The 24,906-nt window shown below is 45.5% G+C and overlaps 1 protein-coding gene and 1 long non-coding RNA gene across 13 annotated transcripts in view; one reads left to right on the top strand and one right to left on the bottom strand.

The window, feature by feature from the left end:
- Nucleotides 1-325: 325 nt before the first annotated feature.
- The window catches only part of FANCC (FA complementation group C), a 319,450-nt gene continuing 294,869 nt past the window's right edge, over nt 326-24,906 (bottom strand). For all 12 annotated transcript variants that reach the window (XM_036991264.2, XM_036991263.2, XM_036991262.2 and 9 more), the window contains 5 exons: nt 12,105-12,180; nt 9,863-9,944; nt 7,587-7,761; nt 3,921-4,127; nt 326-833 (listed from right to left, as the gene is read on the bottom strand). In XM_036991264.2, the coding sequence (XP_036847159.2) occupies nt 642-833; nt 3,921-4,127; nt 7,587-7,761; nt 9,863-9,944; nt 12,105-12,180 (732 nt within the window). In that variant the 3' untranslated portion in view covers nt 326-641. The remainder of the gene's footprint in view (nt 834-3,920; nt 4,128-7,586; nt 7,762-9,862; nt 9,945-12,104; nt 12,181-24,906) is intronic.
- On the top strand, nt 9,702-12,092 carry LOC140847723 (uncharacterized). The gene is made up of 3 exons (XR_012127792.1): nt 9,702-9,864; nt 10,493-10,600; nt 10,709-12,092. It is a non-coding gene; the product is annotated as an uncharacterized lncRNA (long non-coding RNA).

Genomic DNA, 24,906 nt, shown 5'->3' on the forward strand with positions numbered 1-24,906 from the left:
CTACAGTACATTTTCATGAAGCACTTTTATGTGCTAGCAGTTGACAGTGTTTTAATACTGTGCCGTTCATATTGTAACCTTGTTCAGAAGGAAGGTGCAGGTCAGAAGTTCCTGGAATTTTCCAGATCTGCAGGCAGATCCATATCCCAGTTCCCCTAATATCTCAGCCTCTGATCCAACAGGCTTTACTCATCCCGCAAACAGGAATCAAGACTGAGGGCATCAGAGACTAATCATACATAAATCAACACGGACATGAAGGTTTTCACTGACAGACCACAGAAAGGGCACATAATCAGTACAAGAATAAACCTAAAACAACTGATGTGAAATACTAACCTCGGGGTAACCATTTCTTTATTAGAAGTTCCCAGGTCCCATGTCAGTTAACAAGATAGCTGACACATAACCTCTTCGAACATCTCCAGGACATGTACGTCCTCCACCCCGTCAGCCGTCCCCAGGGGCAGAGGAGCTCCTCAGGCGCAGTCAGAGTGGAGCAAATTTGAAGAAACTGAGTCAGCACAGGAACCGGGCACCTTGCCGGGCAATGCTCTCCCACAGGAGGGCTGGCCCATGTGCCTGCTGCCGAGGGGTGGCCCAGCACCACAGCATCCGTGCTGGGCTTTAGTCTCATGGCCTCAGCAAGCCTGCGCCCCCCATGGTGGCTGCATTTCCACAGGCCTGAGGTGGCCCTGTGAGTGCAGCTCTCTCAGGAGCTCCGTGGCCAGCTGTCTTGGCTGTGGGGCTTCCATACAAACACGGTCCCACCTGCATACAGTTTGGTCAAGAAAGCCAGCGATTTCGTGTGTTATCTCCTCAGTTGGAGCCATCTGCAGTGAGACAGAAGAAGGCGGATTACAACACCCCCAGAGGCTCTGCCCAGCAGACCAGCCATAACCACCCTGTCCCCGACAAGCAGCCGCATCCCCTGGGCTCCAAAAAGCCGTTGTTTTGTTTTCAAGGAGATAAGCACAGCAAATCTGTTCTCAGAGGTGGGCCTCCAGTGAGCAGGGATCACTGCCCGATGAAAGATCAGCCTGAGACACCCCACACCTACAGACACACACCGAGACTCCTGGAATGTCCGCCTAGCTGCGGGCTTGTTCGCTGTGAGGAGCTAAGGCTGGCGAGCCTCATGCGCAGGCTGGTATGAATACAAGAACTGCAAAACGCCCCCTGCTCTCACACAGCTTCGAATGGAATTTCCAGGCTAGCAGCCTGGGCCCACTTGTTTTATAATAGGCATCCCAGCCTTTACCACCTGCTCCTCAAGGGCAGCAGGAAGCACAGGAGTGTTTGCCCTGCTCAGTGCACCCCAGGCGTCCATTGGTGCCCACAGGTGATTTCCTAAGTGTTTCAGTACAGCTGCAAGGGGCGGGCGCAATCTGTTCAATGCATGAAGAATTTACTGTGGCTTACTAGACCTGAGCACATTAAGGGGCCTGCTGTGAGAGTGATCTACGTGTTTGTTTCTGAGTTGGGTTCTACCAAGTCCTGAGTTAGTACCTACGTGGCCACAGTGGCCAAAGCCAGCTTCCCTCCATGTCCACACTGGGGCCCCTGGTGGGGTGGCCAACCACCCCAGTTCATCCAGGGTAGTGCCACAGCCCGAGATGCCCTTCAGTCCTAGGTCAGCCCTGCAACCTCCGGTCTGGGCAGACGTCTTGCAGCATGGGTAGTGCAGGGCACTGGGTGGCACAGACATGGGCTCTCCTCAACCGTCCAAGCTGAGGGGCTCCGCGGCCAGCCTGGTGGTTCACTGTGGCTCCTGCTGTGTCGTTGCTTGGTTTTCACTCAGAAGTCCCAGGCCCTGGAGATGACCTCTGTCAGATGCAGCCTGTGTTCTTTATGATGGAACATGAGCCTCTCTCAGATTCCTTAAGGGGGGTATTTACTACCCAGATCTGGGTGGGGGACACAGCTTCTTGCTCCACAGCCCAGGGAGTCCAGGGGCCCTGCCGTGCAGGGTGCAGGGCAGCACGGTCATCCTGGAAGACTGGAGGTCGCCTCATTGACCCCAAGCTCCCTTCCAAGCCAACTCCACTCCCACAGTCCCATTCAAGGTCTCTAGTCATAGAGAAAAACCTGGCTCACTGCAGCCACATAGGGGCTTGGCCCAGGTGCGTGAGCATGGGGTTAAATTCATGTTGAGTTCAACAACTACAGACGTGAGCCCTGTATTTCGGGTTCCAGCTGACTTGGGCTGTCACTCTGTGGGCCCACAGCAGAAGACAGGAGACCACAAGAGAGGCAGGAGCTGAGCCTCGGAGGCAGAAGGAGCCCAGACACTGACTAGGTTGCCCTGGAGCGGTGCAGAGGGGAGGGGGATGTGGAGGGTAAAGGAGGAAAGTGAGCGGAGCGGGCCCCGGGGCTGAGGCGGAGCAGCAGGCAGGAAGGAGCAGGCGTGCTGAGGAATGAGCTCAGGGGGAACTCTCAGAAACCCGAAGCCCACAGGAACTGACCCCTGGGCCTGTGTGCAGAGCCCAAGGTGTGGTTTGTGAGGAGCCACCTCCCACAGGGGCCAGGATGCAGGGCGATCTGGGGAGGCTGGCAGGTTGGGCACCTGCAGCCCCTCAGAAAGGCAGGGCTGGCTGCACGGGGGCCCGCTCAGAAGAGGCATGGAAAGCCATGAACAGAGGGGCTTGGATACAAGCCTCTGCGCTCCCCAGCCCAGAGCACGCGCAGGCCTCCAGAGCCAGGAGACAAGGTCAGCAGCCAGGCCAGCATGCTGGCTCTGCTCAGGCTTCTCAGAGTTCACAAGGAAGCTGAGCCCAGGGCCTGACGGCTACAGGCAAGGCCGTCCTACCAGACACTTCCAGCATCTAGCGCCCCCCCTCCACTCCCTCCTGCTCCCAGGCCAGGCAGGCCTGGCCTCAAGGTTCACTCCTGGTGTGGCCATGATAGGCCTGATGCACTTTGAAGGCAGAAGATGCTCCATTGTGCGCACAGTTCATGTCTGTTGATGGACATTTGGGTGGCTTCCACCCTCTTCCTATTGTGAATGCAGCCACTATGGAGACAGGGACCAGTGTCTGCTTGAGGCCCTGCTTTGAGGTTGGATGCTGGACACACAGTAAGTCCACATTTACCTTTCTGAGGCCCCAGGCTCTCTGCATCCTCCCCAGCAGGAGTGATCTGTGTCTAATCGTCAGCCTCCTGGGGCGGGTTGGGGTTGGGCAGCATGCCTTCGTGTGTCCACTGGCCATGTGAACAGCTTCCTTGGAGAAATGTCTGCAGATGTGCCCATTTTTGGACTGGGTTTTTGTTACTGTTGAGTTAAGTACTTCCTATGTATTCTGGGTACTAAGCTCTTATCAGATACATGATTTCCATATTTTCCTCCCATTCTGTGAGCTGTCTTTTCAGCCTCTTATCTTGTCTTTTGATGCACCAAAGTTTTACAGTTTGACAAAGTCCAGTTTCAGTTTCTTTCTGTTGCCAGCGTCCTTGGTGACATTATCTGAGAGGTCATGACAGTGTCGTGAGTGGTACTCACTCTTGACTGGGGCCATTCATTCTTTACCCCTCGTGTTAGTGGGGCATCAGGAAAGAATTCATTCATAGTTAGCAAACACATTTTAAAATTAAATGAAACTTTTGAACTGCAGTGACACAGTTTCACTGCGGTCTTGTTTCTCTCATGAGGAGAAGAGGTGTGTGCTGTGACACCAGTGCAACCAGGAGGACATGGGGAGGCAGGGCCTCCTTTTCCTGTGGGCCCCAGGAGATGCAGCTCCCTCCTCTGAGCCTCCATCTTCCCTGGTGACACAACAGTTCTGCCATCAGCCCCACGGGCTGTCTGTCCCTGTCTGGAACCTGGTGCATGCTCTCTTCGAAGGCCAGGCCCTCGGGTGAGTGACCCACCTGTCACCTGGAATGTGAATGAGAACAAGGATGCTGGGAACAGGGAGACTGACCAGGGTAATGACTTCGCGGGCGACTGCGTGGCCCCCGGGAGCCCAGAGCAGGAAGTTGAGGAGGAGATGCCTGATGAGCCGCTGACATGCGGGTGGCCTGGTGGCCGTGGCTCCCTGTGCTCCAGCTGCTGCCTGCACATCCCTGGCCGAGAAGGTTGGACTTCTGAGCAGTGTCGTGAGGCGGCCCAGCACTGCCTTCACCTCCACCTGGGAAGGGAGTATGATGTCAAAGGTGAGAGACTAGGAGGGGTCAGGACACGCATGTTCTTGGACGTACTGGGGACCCCAGAGCAAGCCCCCTGGAGGAGAGGGCTGGCACCGGTGGGGGGGCAGAGTGGCCCTGTCTGCGTTTACATAGCACTCCACTCAAACCCAAATGGGCGTGATGGAAATTTCTTGACTTTCTTTTGTCTTGCTCACTAAGAAGCCAGGGCATTGTGCCAGGAATTGACCTTCATTAGTATGAAAGGAAATGGAGAAAAGTCTTCAGCAGAATGTAGTCCAATTTTCATATTGTGGGAAAAGAACAAAAGGCCTCTTGAAGTCACAGGCACAGATCAGTTAAAGTCCTGTGTGGCCGGACCTCCGCTGAGCCCTTCTGATAAGAGGGAAGTTTTCCTTTTGCTTCCAGCAAGCTGTGTGGGGGCAAGCGTGCGCACAAACACCCGCACACACACACAGTTTTGTTTTAGACACTGGGACCGTCTCTTCATACAGGTTTAAAGATCAAGCAGAGGTCACAGGTCTGTGGAATCGACATAATAATAGTAACTGTTATAGGTGTGTGGGGGTTGTTTTTGCATAAAAAAACATTTATTTCGTGCTGAGACTTCTGCTCATTATAAGAATGGTACAGTTGTAACTTGGTAAACAAAGCAAAAACTTAAAGTCATAGGCCCTGAATGCCACATGGACGTCATGAGCACCTATGTGCCGTCATTTTTGGAAGAATGCTTAGGTCTATTCTGATTTCCCATGACCAATTTTATGGCTTTTGTGTTGAGGCGTTTTTTTCCTGGAAGCTCAGGCCCAGCTCAGTGAAGTCTGTCCCCCAGGCCAGCAGCGCCTGAGGAGAGCTGGGTGGGCTCCGAGCATGGCCCAGGACCGTGAGAAACGGCAGGGTGGGGCCCCTCCACCGAGGCAGGCAGCGCCTCACAGGAGGGCCCCCCATCCTCCTGGGACCCAGCCTGCCCATAAGGGTGTCTGGGCCCGGCTCCCAAAGCGCCGCCCTCGGACCCTGCCTAACGGGCCCTGGATTCCCCGCCCTGTCCAGAACTCTGAGATGCGGCCGTCTTCCTTGTGCTTCATCCCAGAGTGTCTTTCCCTTCAAATGCCTTCAGTGTCCACAAGCTTCTCCCTGACGTGCCAGTAACTATAAAATGCTTTCTGTTTTTTTCAGGAGAAAGATGTAAGCATTCTTTTCCAACTATTATTTTTATCCTGCATTATGAAAACATATATGCTCACTGTACAAAATTTGAAAGATTAAAAAGAAAATGAAAATGCCCTGTAACTCCACCATCTGCAGAGACTCAAACCAGGTTTCCATCCCTTTCATGTTTGTTCTGTGTGCAATGAACACAACACCCAGAGCACAGCCCTCATACCTTAAAACAGTTCCCACAGGCACTGGAAGCGGTCTGCCCTGCTACAGCCTGATTCTTTGGGAGCACTGTTCATAGTGGAATGCTGTTCCATGGTTAAAATATACATAAAGTTCTACTTATCTAACATCCTAACTATTGCAAGTTCAGGATATTTCCAATTCTTTAAGTCCTAGAAGTGGAACCACAGGGGCAAAGAGTATGAACCTTGCCTAATCCCTAAGGGTGTACAAACAGACATTTTTATCATAGTTAATTCAAAGCTAGCAGAAGGCGATGAGCTGTGGCTGGCAGAGACCATGGTTTGCAGAGCGAAGGGTGGGTCTTTGTGTGGAGTCCATGCCCCAGGCAGGGCCAGGGGCTACCAGCTCCCCCAGTCTTGAACCTTAAGCATGACCAGCCACACTGCAGGATCAGGGCTGCATGATAAAGTATGATTTAATTACACATTTTAAGGTGAAGGTACAGATACTACCAAGCTCAGTCAAATTACAAAATAATCATGCTTTCAAAGGCAGTTCAGTCTGTTTCCAAGTCACCCACAGACCATCAGGGGATGAAAGCTCTCAGAACCAGGAGATCAAGATGCCTGCCTAGTTAAACTAGGGGCATGAACAGCCCCGCTCACACCCTGGCTGTCACCACACCGCCGCCAGCAGCTGGGCACCAAGGGGTGTTGGGATCACATGTGAAGCATGGCTCCCGACTGCAAGACAGACGCTGCCCGAGAGCAGCTCAGGAGACGACGTCCTGGTGTCAGGCGCTCTGCGCGAATCCAGTTTCATCCAGGGTGCCTAACAATCCCCAGAGTGGGAACTATGCATAGGTTTTATTCAAACAGAAAGGCCAAGTTAACACTAGCATGTGCCAATGCAGAATTTTCTAGAAATTAAATTTTAAAGGAAAATTCATCTGTACTTCAAAAGTGAATGCCTGTGGGTTTCTGTGATCAATTTGATGAAATTTAACATGTAGCCTACCAACATTAGCTGATACAGAATCAAACATAAAGTGCATATAAATGGGCTTTGGAAATCATCAGTGCCATATATATTTTAATTATTAAAAAACTAAGATGAAAACAAATTAGGATTTTCCTTACTCAGTGTAATGTGCTGTTTTAAGAGAGAAATATAAGGCATTCTTTTTAATCAGATAGCAATTGTCAAATACATGTGTGGATTATGATAATTTCTAAAAAATGTTCTATTTTTGATTCAAAATAAATTATCACCAAATTTCAACTTTCTAAAATCTAGGACTGTTTCATTCCCCTGCCACACAATCCCATTTAAAATAAGTAAAGCGCAGCAGTATGTGTACTGGACCCACTTGTTTCAAACACAGCGTCAGGCAACAGGAAGCTGTGTTCTCTACATCAAGCAGCCTGCTGCTGTTAGCTACTGAAATCAGCACAAACTGCGGGCAGGGCAGGTTTTAAAAACCAGCAAACAAGCTTGTAAAGGAGGCACCAATGCCTTTCATGAACGCGTTGCTCCCTGTAATTATTACACCCACAATGAAAAAATCTCTTCCTCACAGAGCCTGTACTCAGTTGCTCTATTTTGGAAATGACTAAGTCCTGTTTCAGACACTAGGGGGTTACCAGCATGTGGTTACTTTAGCAAGAGTTCTAAACATAGCAGGTAACTGAGGCTCTGTTGATGACCCAAGAAAGCAGTGGGTCAGAACGGAAGCCGATGCTGCCAGGCCACTGAGCCAGAGGGCAGAGCTCCTCAGCAGGTGGTCAGGCTCTGCAACTGGGCCCAGGCACAGCCCGGGAAGAAGAGCTAACATGGCCTTGGGAGAGCTGTGTGTGCTCAGTCCTGCAGCACCTCCCAGGCAGCAGAGGGATGGCCACCTGCGTGAGGCAGGGTAATATCTCCACAGGCTCAGCTGCACCCACTCGTCTGGGCTGATGGCTGCATGACCACAGTGACCTCAGCGCCCAGGAGCCCGGGGATAAGGAGCAGCTGGACCCACTGCAGGCTCCTTCCTGCGGGGTCTTCCAGCTCACAAGAGACGGACCCTGCATGCTGCATGCAGAGGGTCCTGCACCCACCATGGTCTGCGCTCTCTGCTGACTCCGGTCGGGTGGGCTGTAGCTGAACACCAAGAGCCACAGCAGGGCCTCAGGGGGTCCAGCTTCTGACATCAGTAACTGCTCAGCCGTGATTTCAGCCCATTCTCCAAAGTGAGTGAACAAAAACCAGCATTCAAAGGGGCCTCCACAGGACCTGGAACAGAATCAAACACAGGGCAGCAGTGCAAATGTATTCTTCCTTTTGGTTCTTAAAGGCCCTGCAGAGCTGGCAAAAGGTGGGCTTCTCCTGGTCTGACCCACTAGGTACAGCTCACAAGGAGCACAAGGTACTCTCAGCAAATAGCTCACAGTGTCACTCTGAGCCCATCTTGGGACCCTCACAGGCCTCTCTTCCACGTGTCCTGAGGAAGTCAGACATTTAAACCTGTCCGTGCAGGGACCCTGAGTGAGTCCAGGTCTAGGACAGCACAGTTTTGGCCCATGACCAACAGGAATGGTGTGTGATTAGGCCCTGCAGGAGCGTGGTGGCAGGGCTGGACTGCTGGGTGGCGAGACACCCAAGCTGCAGCAGGGCGAGGGCTGAGGGGCTCTCTGGGGTCTGGAGAGAGACCCAACAGGGACGCAGGCATGCAGAAACATGCTATTTCCTTTCTCGTGAAACACAAGGTTCTGGTGGCAATTTTGGCAATTATGAATTTTGATTGAGCTAGAAACTATTCTTTCCTGTCCTCACATGTATGACAGTGCTGTCAGAAGCATCCTTTTGTCACCCTGGGACCTGGAAGCACCAATATTATTTACAGGGTGGAACCTGCTCAAGGTGAGGACTATGCACCTGTCAGTCAGTCTCAGGGGCTCACAGCTCCCCTGGCAAGGGCAGCAGGGCCAGCCCGAAACTGAGCTAGACCAGAGCTTTCCTTTGGAACTGGGGAGGCCCCTGGATGGGGGAGTTCTCACCCCTTGGTGGGTCTGGGCCTACTTTCCCCTGCTTGGGGTGGAAGCCATAGTGTCCAGGCACTGCCCCACCTCCCCTGGTGGCCACTCCCTCTTCAGCAGCTCCCTGAAGTCCAGCTCACAGAACAATGGAGAGAAAGGAAGGCGGGTATCACTCTCATCTGCTCGTCTCCACAAGAGGCTATGATAGGCTATGTTGTTTCTCCCCTGCGGGCCTCAGGACAGGTGAGCTGAGCAGCAGGCTTGCCCATGCTTGCTGCCCCCAGGTGGCCATGACACCTGCATCCCGGCTTACAGCCTGCCTGGCTGAAATGGGCCTGGTCCCCCTTTCCCAGTGTGCAAGGCAGCCAGCCCTGTGTGGCTGGTGGAGAAAGTGCCAACCTGCTCCCAGCCCCCAACCACAGTCTGGGGTGGGCTGGACTGGGTCGCCTAGTGCCGTGTGGCTGGTCTCGGACCTGCTCTCCCACAAGAAGCAGTGGGCATGGGCTGGCATGTTACCACGGCCACAACCCTGATCCTTGCTCGTCTCTTCTGCCGGTGAGAATGTTGGGGGTGGGCGATTGGTGCCCAGAATGCATGAGCGACCCCAAGCAGCACCACCAGCCATTGTCTGTGATGGCGCAGTGAGGAGATGACAGAGAACTTCAGGAGGGAAACAAGTCAGAAGGAACAAATGGTCTCAGCAGGCCAGTACAGACAATGAATAGGATATTTATACTCTAAAAGCAGGGGGTTCAGAGGAAGCTAAGGGTGTCATAATACAAAGAATCAGCAAAGTGTAAATGTGACTGCTTCTTCAAAGAGGGAACACCTAACATCATGTAGAAATTATTCTTATGTTAGGATAGATTTTCTAAGTGTAGACAAGTATTTATTAGGAGGAGGAGAAAAAAGAGTTATTTTGACCTCCTATGCAAGAGAAGTTGGAATGTCCTTCCCTAGAGAAAGGACAGGCAGAGAGGACCAAGGGCCTGGAGGGGCCTTCTCATTTCAGCTGGCACAGGGGGGCGGGGACAGCAGGTGGGCACTGCTGTTGTCTAGGGTCTGTGCTGTTTCTATTACGCTGTTATATAAGCCTAGCACCACCATTACCCAGAGTCCCCACACAAGGCGTTTACAGGTGCGTCTGGACCTGCATCTACACGTGGATTTACACACACATCCTCATGGGCACCTACCTGCTTGCTCTGGGCTGCCCAAGTTCTGTCTCCCACCTCTTGCTTGGCAGGTTGTCACCTTTTTGGACGTGGTCACAGCCCAGCTGCGCCTTCCTGTTGGAAGCTAAGGATCAAGAGAAGCTGCCCATGAAGCACACCACAGAGTCGCCAGCGCTCGCTTACCCGTGAGTCTGGTCCTCAGCTATCTCTCTGAGCATTCCAGAAATACGTTCCAGGGGCCGGTGCCACAGCCCTCGTGGGATGTCTGTGGGTGGGGAGAGAGCAGAGGGGCTGAAGCAACGCCAGACCCATCAGGAGCCCTCCCCACGGTGCCAGGAGAGTTTGGGGAAGAGGCCTTGTCCTGGTCCACGAGACCCATTCCACCTCTCATGCTGTTCTCGGCCAGGGTCCCTGTCCAGGGTGGACAGGGAAGGCCTGCCAGGGCCGCCTTGAATGAGGGCCTGGGAGCTCAGGTGCCGGCTGCCTCCCTGGGGCACAGCGACGCTCTGCTGCAGGTGCCCGGCTCTTCCTTGTCTGCCACCCTGTCTCGTGTTGGTGATTGCAAACTATGGAGACACTAATCAGAGTCAACTAGGAATTAGGAATAGGCTGCTCCACTGTTCATCTACGACTGTGATGAATTCATAATATGATTTCGGGTTTATAATGAAGAAAAAGGCCAAAAAAAAATACATGGATATCATATAAAAAGAGTCTCCAGTTTCATAAATTCCCGTGGTTTTAAACACATCTGAGCATGTATCTGCAGTTCTAAACATCTGAAAAAGGTCTGTGATTAAATCCATGAGAAAGATGACTGAAGTGACAGGAGAGCCAGTGCAGCCCCACCACCGTGACAGTGAGAATCACAGATTGGCTCCCTCCTCTGAACCCCACAACTGTGATATGCAGCCTTTCAAGGTATTTTTTTTTCTCCTTTGTATTAATTGTTTACTTATTTGATATCCCCTCTGCCTATAGCTCCTGGAGAGTCAGGGCTGCCAGTGACCCATCTTTTTATGCCCACAGGACCTTCCCATGGCCACAAAACCACTTTCTGATGAAGAGAGGATTCTACTATTAAAAAGCCCTCAATTTACTTGTTCGTTATGCTTCAGAAGATTGGAGACTGACGAGAATTAGGCTTGAGATGGATTAATGATTGTGCATTGAGCATTGATCCCCCTATACAGAATTTTATTGTTGTTAACAACCATTTGATCAATAAATATGAGAGATGCCCTCTCAAAAAAAAAAAAAAGCCCTCAATTTGAGAATATAGCATTCATTTTTTCCAAAGTAATTTGCAGAACATGGTTCTAGGCACCAGCATCAGAGTTCTTATACTTTTGCTAAAATTTACATACTGGTTTTTGGACTAAAGCTAAGATGGTCACAAAAGGCAAAGATTTGCTGGGTCTCCACCCATATACACCTCAGGCTTTTGTTCATGGATTTAACAACTAATGCTCTGGCTCTCACAGCCTCTCCTGTAGCTGACCTTTGGCTCTGCAGACCAGCATGAGCTGTTCGTGCACCCCAAAAAGTGAACAACTGCCTTTCTACCCACATTAAATCTCGGTTGGATGCCCACAGGTGAAGTCCCATAAAACCGCTGACGAGATCTCAGCAGAGCATCTGAGGGGACGGTGTCAGATGGATCACTCTGCGTGAGAACCTACATCTTTTAGGAAAAGGAAGAGGAATCTGGGTTTTATGAAATGCTCTGCAACTATGAATCATCTGCTTTCCTCGAAGGAGTCAGTGAGTGTCTCAGGAAAGAGGCAGGCAAACCGCGGCATAAAGGCACCCTGGTTCTTGCACCCTCTCCTCCCCTCCCCCACAGTGCCTCCTCTGGAGCCCAGAGTCTCTGCCCTGGGCCGGGCTGCCACCCCTCCCATCTCAGGCTGCAGAGGGGAAAGATATCTTTATTCTCTGTCTCCTAGACAGGCTCACAGGCATGCTAAGGGGTCACCACCGATTGAATTAAGGATAGAATGCAGGGCAGCTGTGGCCTAACACACTTAACCAAGTTCTTTCAAAAGTCTTCCCTTTGCTTGGTTAGGACAAATTCCCCTAAACTTCCTGGGCATCCTTCATTGTTTTATCTTTTCTTCTACAGTAAGGGGATGGAGTAGGAAGAATGAAATACAAATAGATGTACTGTCATATTCTAATGCAGCCAAGTCTTAGCCTACTCCCGGCATCTGGGTTATGGAAACCTGACTCCAGGCCATTGTTTTGTTTCTCCTTCTCTTGGTAAGTGGTCATAACTGTGAGATCCTGAGAGCTTCAGGAGGTCAGAAAGGGCCAATCCCATGCCCGTAGTTCTGTGGATAGGGAACTGGGAGGGAAGGGCTATGATCTCACAGAGTGCTCTTGCACAGAGATGGTTTTGTTTCAGGCAGAATCAACCTCCACGCACCTTTTGGACGTTGGAGCAGCACCGTGATGAGAGATGGAGGAGCGTAAGGGAAGTAGGTCTTGAGGGCAAACTTCACCTACCATAGAATAAAAAAAACACATCAATGTTAGGACTGGATGGTGTGTTAAGAAAACACAAAATCTTTCATCATCTGCCCCAAAAGACCCACTAGTAAAAACATGATGAATGTTTTCTCAAACATTTATTTTTTAAAAAAGAGATGTTTCCAGTCACCTTGTAGATATGTTCCAGGAAAATGAGCCTTTTTAAAGTCACCCCTGAGACTTACAAAAAAAAATGAAGTATGAAGTTATGCTCCTGTGTGTTCATGGTAGTCCTTCACCTCCTGTGAACACAGTCACGCATTTTCTGTGTAAGTCAGCTTTTCCAAGGCAGCTATGAGGCGTTGGTATTTCAGCACGGTTTTTACCGACAAAGAAGCATGAAACAAAAATGGCTCATGGTGCCTTGAGGGCCAGAGTGTTGGCTGTGCCCTGAAATGGCACAGAAGCTTTGAAGTACTTTTTAAAAAAACTGAGGTAAAATCTAGAAAAGGTGATGTGAACAGGCTTTCAATGTATGACTTGGTAAGTCTAGGTGAATGTGGAAATCCATGTGACCACCATCCTAATCAAGACAGAAAATTTCTGTCATTCCAAGAAGTTTTCTTGTGGCTCTACCCCACCCTGGCAACCAATATTTTGATTTTAACAAGAAGGATTAATTTTCCTTATTCTTAAATTTCATATGAATAGAATCATGGACTGTCTATTCTTTTCTGTCTGGCTTCTTTGGCTCAACCTGTTTGAGATTCATCTATGTTACTGTGTAGAGTAGTTCATTCTTAGAAAGAGTTACTGTATAAATATGTCATAATATGTTTACTCATTCTCCTGTTGATGAGTATACAGGTCATCTCTAGTTTGGGGCCATTATGAATAAAGCTGCAATTAATGCTCATATTTGTATCTTTCTGAGAATATGTGCTTTCGTTTCAGGTAAAACATAGGGGTGGAATTACTGGGTCACAGCAGATCCTGTTTACATTACCAAACCTGCCACAGAGCTTTCCAAAGTGGCTGGACCATTTCACACCCCACCAGCAATTTAGGGGAATTCCACTTTCTCCCTGCCTTGCAGGCATTTGAGTGTGTCACTCTTACTAATTTTAGCCATTCTAATAGGTGTGCAATGGTACCTCTTAGGGCTTTACTGTGCATTTTCCTGAGGACAACTGATGTTGATCAATTTTCATGTGTTTATTATCAACTTATATATATATTTTTTTGAAGTGTGCATTTAAGTATTTCTTCCCATTTATAAAAACTGAGTTGTGGAGAGGAAAAGAGATGGCAGCATGAGAAGTGGGGCAGAAACCTCTTCCCAAAACCACATATAGTGCAAAAATACACCAAATACAACTAATCCTGAAAGAGTGACCTGAAAACAACAACAGACTTCTTACATCTGGAGAAAAGAGCAGAGCTCACGGAAGTGGGTAAAATAGCAAAGGCACGATCCAGCAGGAACCAGGCCCTCCCTCCACTCCAGCTCACAGGCAGGGGAAAGAGAATCAGAGCAGGACTGCTAAATAACCCACCCCTGGAGATCTGTTCCAGGAGCACAAACCCACATTACATGGTGCTTGAGAGATTGGTGGGGTTGGAAAGCAAAAATGGGAGGAATACTCAGAGAGACTGAGATCCCAGCCACTTACAAGAACAGGTACCCACAACCAGCTGCTCCAGGACCAAAAAAGGTGGGTGCTTGGAAAGACTTCCAAACAGTGAAAGGGCTGTTAAAGGGGCAAGGATTGCACAGAGCTTGCTGCTCAGGAAAAACGATAGGTGGACAAAATTGTCCCAGTGCACTCAGCCCAGCAAGTTTGGAACTTCCAGGAGCCTCGTGTGCTCCATCCCCCTGGCTGGCAATGCAGCCCTAAGGCCTCCCACTGTGATACACAGACAGCCATTCCTTCCTCCCAGCTGACACCAGCTCACAAACCTGCTGCCCCATCATCACACCAGGCCAGTGACAGGGCAGAACTGCCTATGGCAGCAACAGGGGCATAGCACAGCGGCTCCTTGCTGCACACTCAGCCCACTGACCCTAGCAGGGGAGGCAGGCACTACAGCCAGGAAGCAGGAAAGACCTCTTTCCTCCTGACAGGCACTGGCACTGCTCGCCTGTACCCCTGCCATTGCTTCAGGTGCAATTCCAGAGAATAGAGCTTCTAAGCACTACAGGGTGCCACCTACACAAAGCTGTTATTCCACAGAAAACACTAAAAAAATGAAACAGCAAAGGAATTTGGTCCAAGCAAAATTACAAGAAAAAAATGCCAGAAAGAGGTCTCAGTGAAACTGAAATCACCAATCTTCTTGATAAAGATTTCAGAATAAAGGTCATAAACAGGCTCACAGAGCTACAGAAAAATTTTCATGATCTCAAGAACTTCAAGAAAGAGATAGAAACCTTGAAAAATAAAGTACCTGAAATGAAACATACAACAGAGGGATTTAAAAGTAGATTTGATGAGGTAGTGGTGGAGATTTGAGAACAGGAAAACAATGAAGCTGACGCACAGAGAAAAAAGGATCTCTAGGAATGAAAGAATAAAAAAAGAACTGTGTGACCAAACGGAACAATATTCGCATTATAGGGGTACCAGAAGAAGAGAAAAAGGGATTGAAAGTGTCTTTGAAGAAATAATTGCTGAAAACTTCCCCAATATGGGGAAGAAAATATTCTCTCAGGCGATGAAAGTGCACAGATCTCCCAACACAAGGAACCGTAGGAAGATACCACAAAGACATATAATAATTAAAATGGCAAAGATCGAGGACAAGGAGAGAGTATTAAAAGCAGCCAGACAGATAAAAAAGCTCCCTTATAAAGGAAAGCCCATTAGGCTATCAGCATATTTCTCAGCAGAAACCTTACAGGCCTGAAGGGAGTGTCATGATATATTTAATGCAATGAAACAGAAGGGCCTTGAACCAAGAATACTCTATCTGGCAAGATTATCATTTAAATTTGAAGCAGGGATTAAACAATTTTCAGATAAACAAAAGTTTAAGGAATTCACCAACTCTAAGCCAGCACAACAGGATTAAAGGGACTGCTATAAATGAAAGTGCCCCTAAAGCTAAACAGCTGTCACCAGAGAATATAAAATCACAGTAAAGGATGTAGACCAATTAATTACCAAGCAAGTAAAAATTAAATCAGTTACCTACAAAGTCAGTCAAGGGATACACAAAAACTGCAGCATAGGACACCTAATATATAAAGAATGGAGGAGGAAGAAAGAGGGAGGAAAAAAAAGAACCATTAGATTGTGTTTGAAATAGTGTGATAAGCAAGTTAGACTGTTAGATAGTAAACAAGCTACCATTGAACCTTTGGTAACCAAAAATCTAAAGCCTGCAATGGCAATAAGTACATATCTATCAATAATCAACCTTAGTGTAAATGGACTGAATGCACCAATCAAAAGACAGAGATGCAGAACGGTTAAAAAAACAGAACCCGTCTGTATGCTGCCTACAAGAGACTCATTTCAACCCCAAAGACATACAGAGACTAAAAGTGAAGGGATGGAAAAAGATACTTCATGCAACTAATTGAGAGAAGAAAAGCAGGGGTTGCAGTACTTGTGCCAGACAAAATAGACTTCAAAACAAAGAAAGTAAGAAGAGACAAAGAAGGACATTACATAATGATAAAGGAGTCAGTCCAACAAGAGGATATAACCATTATAAATATCTATGCATCCAACATAGGAGCAGCTAAGTACATGAAGCAGATACTAACAGAATTAAAGGGGGAAATAGAATGCAATGCATTCACTGTAAGAGACTTCAACACACCACTTACTCCAAAGAAAGATTAACCAGACAGAAAATATGTAAGGAGACAGAGGCACTGAACAACACATTAGAACTGATGGGCCTAACAAGATAACTATAAAACACTCCACCCAACAGTAGCAGGATACACATTTTTCTCAAGTGCACATGGGACTTTTTCCAGAATAGATCACATACTAGGCCACAAAAAGACCTCAGTAAATTCAGAAGGATTGAAATTGTACCAACCAGCTTCTCAGACCACAGAGGTAGGAAAGTAGAAATAAAATATGCAAAGAAAGAGAAGTCCACAAACACATGGAGGCTTAACAACATGCTCCTAAATGGATCAATGACCCAATAAAAACAGAGATCAAGCAATATATGGAGACAAGTGAAAACAACAACTTAACATCCCAAAATCTGTGGGATGTAGCAAAGGCAGTTCTAAGAGGAAAGTATATAGCAATATAGGCTTATCTCAAGAAAGAACAACAATCCCAAATAGTCTAAACTCACAATTAATGAAACTAGAAAAAGAACAAATGAGGCCCAAAGTCAGTAGAAGTAAGGACATAATAAGGGTAACAGCAGAAATAAATTAAAATTGAGAAGAATAAAACAATAGAAAGAATCAATGAAACCAGGAGCTGGGTCTTTGAGAAAATTTAAAAAATAGATAAACCCCTAGCCAGACTTATCAAGAAAAAAAAGAGTGTACACACATAAACAGAATCAGAAATGAGAAAGGAAAAATCACTACAGATACCACAGAAATAAAAAAATTATGACAGAGTACTATGAAAAATTATATGCCAACAAATTATAGATAACCTAGAAGAAATGGACAACTTTCTAGAAAAATAGATCCTTCCAAGCCTGACCCAGGAAGAAGCACAAAACTGAACAGACCAATTACCAGCAATTAAACCAAACTGGTAATCAAAAATCTACCTAAGAACAAAACCCCTGGACCAGATGGCTTAACCACTGAATTTTATCAAAAATTTAGTGAAGACCTAGTACCCATCCTCCATAAAATTTTCCAAAAAGTAGAAGAGGAGGGAATACTTCCAACTCATTCTATGAGGCCAGCATCACTGTAATACCAAAACCAGGCAAAGATACCATAAAAAAAGAAAATTACAAACCAATATCGCTGATTAATACAGATGCAAAAGTCTTCAACAAAATATTAGCAAACTGATTTAAAAAATACATCAAAAAGATCATCCATCATGATCAACTGGTATTTATTCCATGGATACAAGGATGGTACATATTCAGAAATCTATTACCATCATTCACCACATCAACAAAAAGGACAAAAATCACATGATCATTTCCAAAGATGCTGAAAAAGCATTTGACAAAATTCAACATTCATTCTAGATAAAAACTCTCAACAAAGTAGGTATAGAGGGCAAGTACTTCAACATAATAAAAGCTATATACAACAAACCCACAGCCAACATCATAGTTAACAGCAAAAATCTGAAAGCTTTTCCTGTAAGATCAGGAACAAGACAAGGATGCCCACTCTCCCCACTTTTATTCAACATAGTACTGGAGGTCCTAGCCATGGCAATCAGACAATACAAGGAAATAAAAGGCATCCAGATTGGTAAGGAAGAAGTCACTGTTTGCAGATGACATGATATTGTACATAGAAACCCTAAAGAATCCAGCAAAAACCACTAGAACTAATAATGACTGAATTCATCAATGTTGCAGGATACAAAATCAGTACACAGAAATCTGTTGCATTCCTATATAGTAATGATGAGCTAGCACAAAGAGAAATCAGGAAAACAACTCCATTTACAATTACATAAAAAATTATAAAATACCTAGGAATAAACCTAACCAAGGAGGTGAAAGACTTATACTCTGAAAAGTACAAGACACTCATGAAAGAAATAAAGATGACACCAATAAATGGAAATACATCCCATGCTCTTGGCTAGGAAGAATTAATATTGTCAAAATGGCCATCCTGCATAAAGCAATCTACAGATTCAATGCAATCCCTATCGAAATACCAACAGCATTCTTCAACGAGCTATAATAAATAGTTCTAAAATTCATATGGAACCATAAAAGACCCTGAGTAGCCAAAGCAATCCTGAGAAGGAAGAACAAAGCTGGGGGGATTATGCTCCCTTGACTTCAAGCTCTACTACAAAGCTACAGTGATCAAAACAATTTGGCTGGCACAAGAACAGACCCATAGATCAGTGGAACAGAATAGAAAGCCCTGATATAAACCCACACTATATATGACCAATTAACATATGATAAAAGAACCATGAACATATAATGGGGAAACGACAGCCTCTTCAACAACTGGTGTTGGCAAAACTGGACAGCTACATGTAAGAGAATGAAACTGGATCATTGTCTAACCCCATACACAAAAGTAAACTCAAAATAGATCAAAGACCTGAATGTAAGTCATGAAACCGTAAAACTCTTAGAAGAAAACATAGGCAAAAATCTCTTGAATATAAACATGGGCAACTTTTTCCTGGACATAACTCCTTGACCAGGGAAACAAAAGTAAAAATGAACACATGGGACTACATCAAACTAAAACACTTCTGTACAGCAAAGGACACCATCAGCAGAACAAAAAGACATCCTACAGTATAGGAGAATATATTTGTAAATGACTCATCCAATAAGGGGTTAACATCTAAAATATATAAAGGACTCACATGCTTCAACACCCAAAAAACAAATAATCTGATTAAAAAATGGGTGGAGGATCTAGATACACACTTCTCCAAAAAAGAAATTTAAATGGCCAACAGGTACATGAAAAGATGCTCCACATCGCTTGTTACCAGAGAAATAAAAATTAAAAGCACAAATGAGATCCCACCTCACACCAGTTGGGATGGCCAACATCCAAGAAACAATAAATGCTGGCAAGGATGCAGAAAAAGGGGAACCCTCCTGTCCTGTTAGTGGGAATGTAAATCGGTGCAACCACTGTGGAAAGCAATATGAAGGTTCCTCAAAAAACTAAAAATAGAAAAACCATTTGACCCAGTAATTTCACTTCTAGGAATTTACCTTCAGAAAACAAGATCCCTGATTCATAAAGACATATGCACCTGTTTATCGCAGCACTATTTACAACAGCCAAGATATGGAAGCAACCTAAGTGTCCATTAGTAGATGAATGGATAAAGAAGAGGTGGTACATATACACAATGGAATATTATTCAGCCATAAGAAGAAAACAAATCCTACCATTTACAACAACATGGATGGAGCTAGAGGGGATTATGCTCAGTGAAATAAGTCAGGTGGAGAAAGACAAGTACCAAATAATTTCATTCACCTGTGGAGTATAACAATGAAGCAGAACTGAAGGAAGAAAACAGCAGCAGACTCACAGACTCCAAGAAGGGACTAGCAGTTACCAAAGGGGAGGGGTGGGAAGAGTGGCTGGGGAGGAAGGGAGAAGGGGATTGAGGGGCATTATGACTAGCACACACAATACAGGGGGTCACAGGGAAGGCAGTATAGCACAGAGAAAACAAGTAGTGACTCTAGCATCTCACTATACTGATGGACAGTGATTCTAATGGGTGTGTGTGGAGACTTAATAATATGGGTGAATGTAACCACAATGTTGCTCATTTGAAACCTTCATAAAATTGTGTAATACTTGAATAACAGCACAGTTGTTTTTAGAGTTGTAAGAAATCTTTATATTTTCTGGATCCAAGTTTTTTGTCAGATATATGTACTGAAAATATTTTCTATCAGTTGGTGGCTCGCTTTTTCCTATTCTTAACAATGTCTGTTAGAACAGAAGGTTTTAATTCGGATGAAGCCAAGTTTATCCATTTTCACATATGGTTAGTGCTTTTAGTGCTTTTTTGCATCTCTTCTAAGAATTTTAGGTTATCCCAACATAAAAAAGATCTTCTTGTAGGTTTTCTTCTAGGAGCATTTTGTTCATTCATTCACTCTACTTTTAGTATTTATCTTGTAAGTCTATGTTCCATCTGAAACTAATTTTTCTGTGTTGTAAGACAGAGGTTCGTTTTCTCCTGCATGTGTATCAGCTGTTGTGGCAGCATCTGTTGAGAACTACCTTTCCCCACTGACTTGCCTGGCATCCGTCAAACATTAGGTGAGCACATACACTCATACTCTCTGGATGTACTTCTGGACCCAACCCCATCCCACTCACCCAGCCATCTCCCCTCTCGCCAGAACCTCACCATCTTGGAATCAGGCAGTGTGAATCTTCTGGTCTGGGTGGGTTTGTTTTTGTTTTTGTTTTCCAAAACCGTTCTGGCCATTTAAAAAAAATTTTGTATCATTAATCTACAATTACATGAGGAACATTATGTTTACTAGACACCCCCCTTCACCACGTCCCACCCACATACCCCATTAGTCACTGTCCATCAGCGTTTTGTAAGATGCTATAGAATCACTACTTGTCTTCTCCGTGTTGCACAGCCCTCCCCGTGCCCCACCCACACCATACATGCTAATCGTAATGCCCCCTTTCTTCTTTGCCCCCCTTCTCCCTCCAATCCCACCCATCCTCCCCAGTCCCTTTCCCTTTGGTAACTGTTAGTCCATTCTTGGGTTCTGTGATTCTGCTGCTGTTTTGTTCCTTCAGTTTTTCTTTGTTCTTATACTCCACATATGAGTGAAATCACTTGATACTTGTCTTTCTCCACCTGGCTTATTTCACTGAGCATAATCCCCTCTAGCTCCATCCATGTTGTTGCAAATGGTAGGATTTGTTTTCTTCTTATGGCTGAATAATATTCCATTGTGTATATGTACCACATCTTCTTTATCCATTCATCTACTGATGGACATTTAGGTTGCTTCCATTTCTTGGCTATTGTAAATAGTGCTGCGATAAACATAGGGGTGCATCTGTCTTTTTCAAATTGGGATGCTGCATTCTTAGGGTAAAATCCTAGAAGTGGAATTCCTGGGTCAAATGGTATGTCTATTTTGAGCTTTTTGAGGAACCTCCATACTGCTTTCAACAATGGTTGAACTAATTTACATTCCCACCAGCAGTGTAGGAGGGTTCTCCTTTCTCCACAACCTCGCCAACATTTGTTGTTATCTTTTGGATGGTGGCCATCCTTACTGGTGTGAGGTGATATCTCATTGTGGTTTTAATTTGCATTTCTCTGATGACTAGCGATGTGGGGCATCTTTTCATGTGTCTGTTGGCCATCTGAATTTCTTCTTTGGAGAACTGTCTGTTCAGCTCCTCCGCCCATTTTTTTAATTGGATTATTTGCTTTTTGTTTGTTGAGGTATGTGAGCTCTTTATTGAGCTCTTTTGGATGTCAACCCTTTATTGGATCTGTCATTTGTGAATATATTCTCCCATACTGTAGGGTACCTTTTTGTTCTATTGATGGTGTCCTTTGCTATACAGAAGCTTTTCAGCTTGATATAGTCCCACTTGTTCATTTTTACTTTTGTTGCCTGTGTCCGGGGAGATATGTTCATGAAGAAGTTGCTCATGTTTATGTCCAAGAGATTTTTGTCTGTTTTTTTCTAAGAGTTTTATGGTTTCATGGCTTACATTCCAGTCTTTGATCCATTTCAAATTTACTTTTGTGTTTGGGTTAGACAATGATCCAGTTTCATTCTCTTACATGTAGCTGTCCAGTTTTGCCAGCACCATCTGTTGAAGAGACTGTCATTTCCCCACTGTATGTCTATGGCTCCTTTATCGTATATTAATTGACTATATATGTTTGGGTTAATGTTCTCTAATCTGTTCTACTGGTCTGTGGCTCTGTTCTTGTGCCAGTACCAAATTGTCTTGATCACTATGGCTTTGTAGTAGAGCTTGAAGTTGGGGAGCGAGATCCCCACCACTTTATTCTTCCTTCTCAGGATTGCTTTGGCTATTCGCGGTCTTTGGTGGTTCCTTATGAATTTTAGAACAATTTGTTCCAGTTTGTTGAAGAATGCTGTTGGTAATTTGATAGGGATTGCATCGAATCTGTATATTGCTTTGGGCAGTATGGCCATTTTGATGATATTAATTCTTCCTAGCCAGGAGCATGGGATGAGTTTCCATTTGTTAGTGTCCTCTTTAATTTCTCTTAAGAATGTCTTGTAGTTTTCGGGGTGTTCTGGCTATTTTTGGTGCTTTGTATTTCCATCTAAGTTTTAGAATCAGCTTATCAATTTCTTTTCTGAAGAGCCTGCTAGGATTCTGACTGGGAACACACTGAAGCAACAGACCAATCTGGGCAGAACAGGCATCTTAACAATTCAAGAATATTGTTTCTGTCTTCATATAGTTAAGTTTTCTTTATTTTCTTTTGGCAGTGCTTTGTAGTTTCCAGTGTAGAGGTCTTACACCCCCTTTGTTAAATTTACTCCTAAGTAATTTATATATGACTGGTTTTGTCTATGTTTCTTTCTGCATGTCAAGTTTTGTGTCACATCTCAGAACTCTGATATTAAGCACATACGCAATTGTAACTGGTATTTCTCCTGATGTCCCAAGCATTCTGTCATTATAAATGCCCCCCTTACCTCTGGTTGCCTGTCTACTCCATCTGCTGCTGGAGAGCCAGGCCAGCTTTCCTGCTGCTTACTACAGAACATAACTCTTTCCTCCTTTTACTTTAATCCATCTGTGTCTTTAAAACTGGTATGAGTGTCTTAAAAACAGAATATAGGGTCTTGGTTTTTAATGCAGTCTGACATTTGTGCCTTTTTATTGCTGTATTTAGTCAAGTTTCATTCAGTTTTGGAATCAATGTATTTGTTGATGTAAGTAGGTTTACTATCTTTGATATTAGTTTTCTCTTGTCCCATGAAGTTTTGCTTCTCTGACAGCTCATGTCTCTGTCTTTTTAAGCTGCAAATTAATCAAACTGTGCCAAGTTCTGGCGCCGGACCCCACTCAGTGTCCCTCCCACTTATTTCATAAGAACTCTAAGGGGAAATAGAGAAAAGTCCCTTATCTGGTATCCTTTTTCAAGGGTTGACTCCCCTCTAGTTTCTGCCTGCTTTTTAAGTTGCTCCCCAGTGGCTTCAAACAGTTTGTAAAAATATTTTGCTCAGAGTCTATAACTATCTGTAAGAGATTCAGTCTAGTTCATCATCAGACTGTCAATTACTGAGCCAGCACCTGAACAGATTTGCTGTGTGTTCTGAGCCGCTGTGCAAGTTCAGAAAAAGCAGCTCCCAGTCTTTCTGGGCAAATGGATGGAGCTGTGTTGTGCTCTCCAAATACAAGGGAGAGAGGAAAGGATAAAAAGAGAGTGAGAAGCACTGAAGATAAACATTTCTGACTATGGGAAAGAATGTGGATTAATAGGGTCTCTCATAAACAGCTGGAAGGAGTGAGAATTGGTACACCCACAGATGAGAATAATGTGGCTGCATCGAGGAGGTGAACCTTTGCACAGCTGGTAACCAACCAGCACTGTTGCTCCCAAGGACGCATCCCAGAGTGCTAAGAGCAGCTTCGTTCTTAAAAGAAAAAAGATCTGGAAATAACTCAAGTGCCCACGACCTGGCAGGTGATGACACGCCCACCCACAACCACCATCCCAATGGAATGTGCGCAGGGACAGCCCAGCACCCCCACACAGAGCACGGGAGCCACGCCCTTGGTGGGAGCCACACGCGGAGTGGGAAAGCAAGGCACAGAAGACGGCATGCAGTGACCTACTCCTGTTTGCTGTTTGTTTCCTGCAGTGCAGATAGGATAGAGAGGAGGACCACATGGAGACATCCTATGGGTCCAGGTCTTCTTTGAATGTGGGGTACTTAGATACTCATTCAGAATGAACACATGAGTGAATGAATTAGGTGAATAAAAGAGGGTATCCATGGACCACAGAGGACACAGGGTATCATGCACAAGGATTATGATTAATTTAGAAGCAGGCACTCAAGAAGGAGGGGATGCCCATTAATTAGAAAGGCAGGCAATCAGCTCTGGGAAGAGAAATGATGTACACATTCATATGAAGGCATCTGCAGAGAGAAGAGGTTACTGCCCTCTTATCCTGAGCCCAAGGTGAGGATAAGGAATTCCTGTTTCTCTTTGCATCCCTGACCTCCTTCCACTGGTGTCGGCGTGCCCCTCTGTACCACCAGACACACGTAGCCTGGGCAGGGTGCTATTCCAAATTTAAAGTGACAGAAATAGGATGATGAATCTTAAAATTCATATGGAATCACAAAAGACCCCTAATGGCCAAGCAATCTTGAGAAGGAAGAACAAAGCTGGTGCCAACATGCTCCTGATTTCAAACATTATTCCAAAGTTATAGTAATCCAAACAGCATGAAATTGGTGTGAAAACAGATACACAGATCAACAGAACAGAGAGCCCAGAAGTAAACCCACCCACGAATGATCAATTAATTTATGACAAAGAAGCCAGAATGGGGAAAGGACAGCTCTTCAACAAATGGTTTTGGGAAAACTGAACAGCCACATGCAAAAGAATGAAACTGGTCACTATCTTACAGCACACACAAAAATTAACTCTAAATGGATTAAAGACTTGAATTTTAGACCTGAAACCATAAAACTCCTGAAAGAAAACATAGGCAGTGAGCTCCTTGTCATAGGTTTTGGCCATAGTTTTTTGGCTCTGACCCCAAAAGCAAAGATAAACCAGTTAACTAAACAGCCTCTGCACAGCAAAGGACACCCTCAGCAAAATGCAAAGGCAGCCTACTGAATGGGAGAAAATGTTTGCAAATGATGTATCTGATAAGGGGCTAATATCCAAAATATATAAAAAACTCATACAACTCAACAAAAAAAGCCCAAACAATTCAATGAGAAGGTGGGCAAGAAGACATACAAATGCCCAACAAGCACTGAAAAGATGCTCAACCTCACCAGATGCAGGTCAAAACCACACAGAGATGTCACCTCACACCTGTTAGAATGGCTATTATAAA

This window comes from Manis javanica, chromosome 2 (genome assembly GCF_040802235.1).
Source record: "Manis javanica isolate MJ-LG chromosome 2, MJ_LKY, whole genome shotgun sequence".
Classification (NCBI taxonomy): domain Eukaryota; kingdom Metazoa; phylum Chordata; class Mammalia; order Pholidota; family Manidae; genus Manis; species Manis javanica.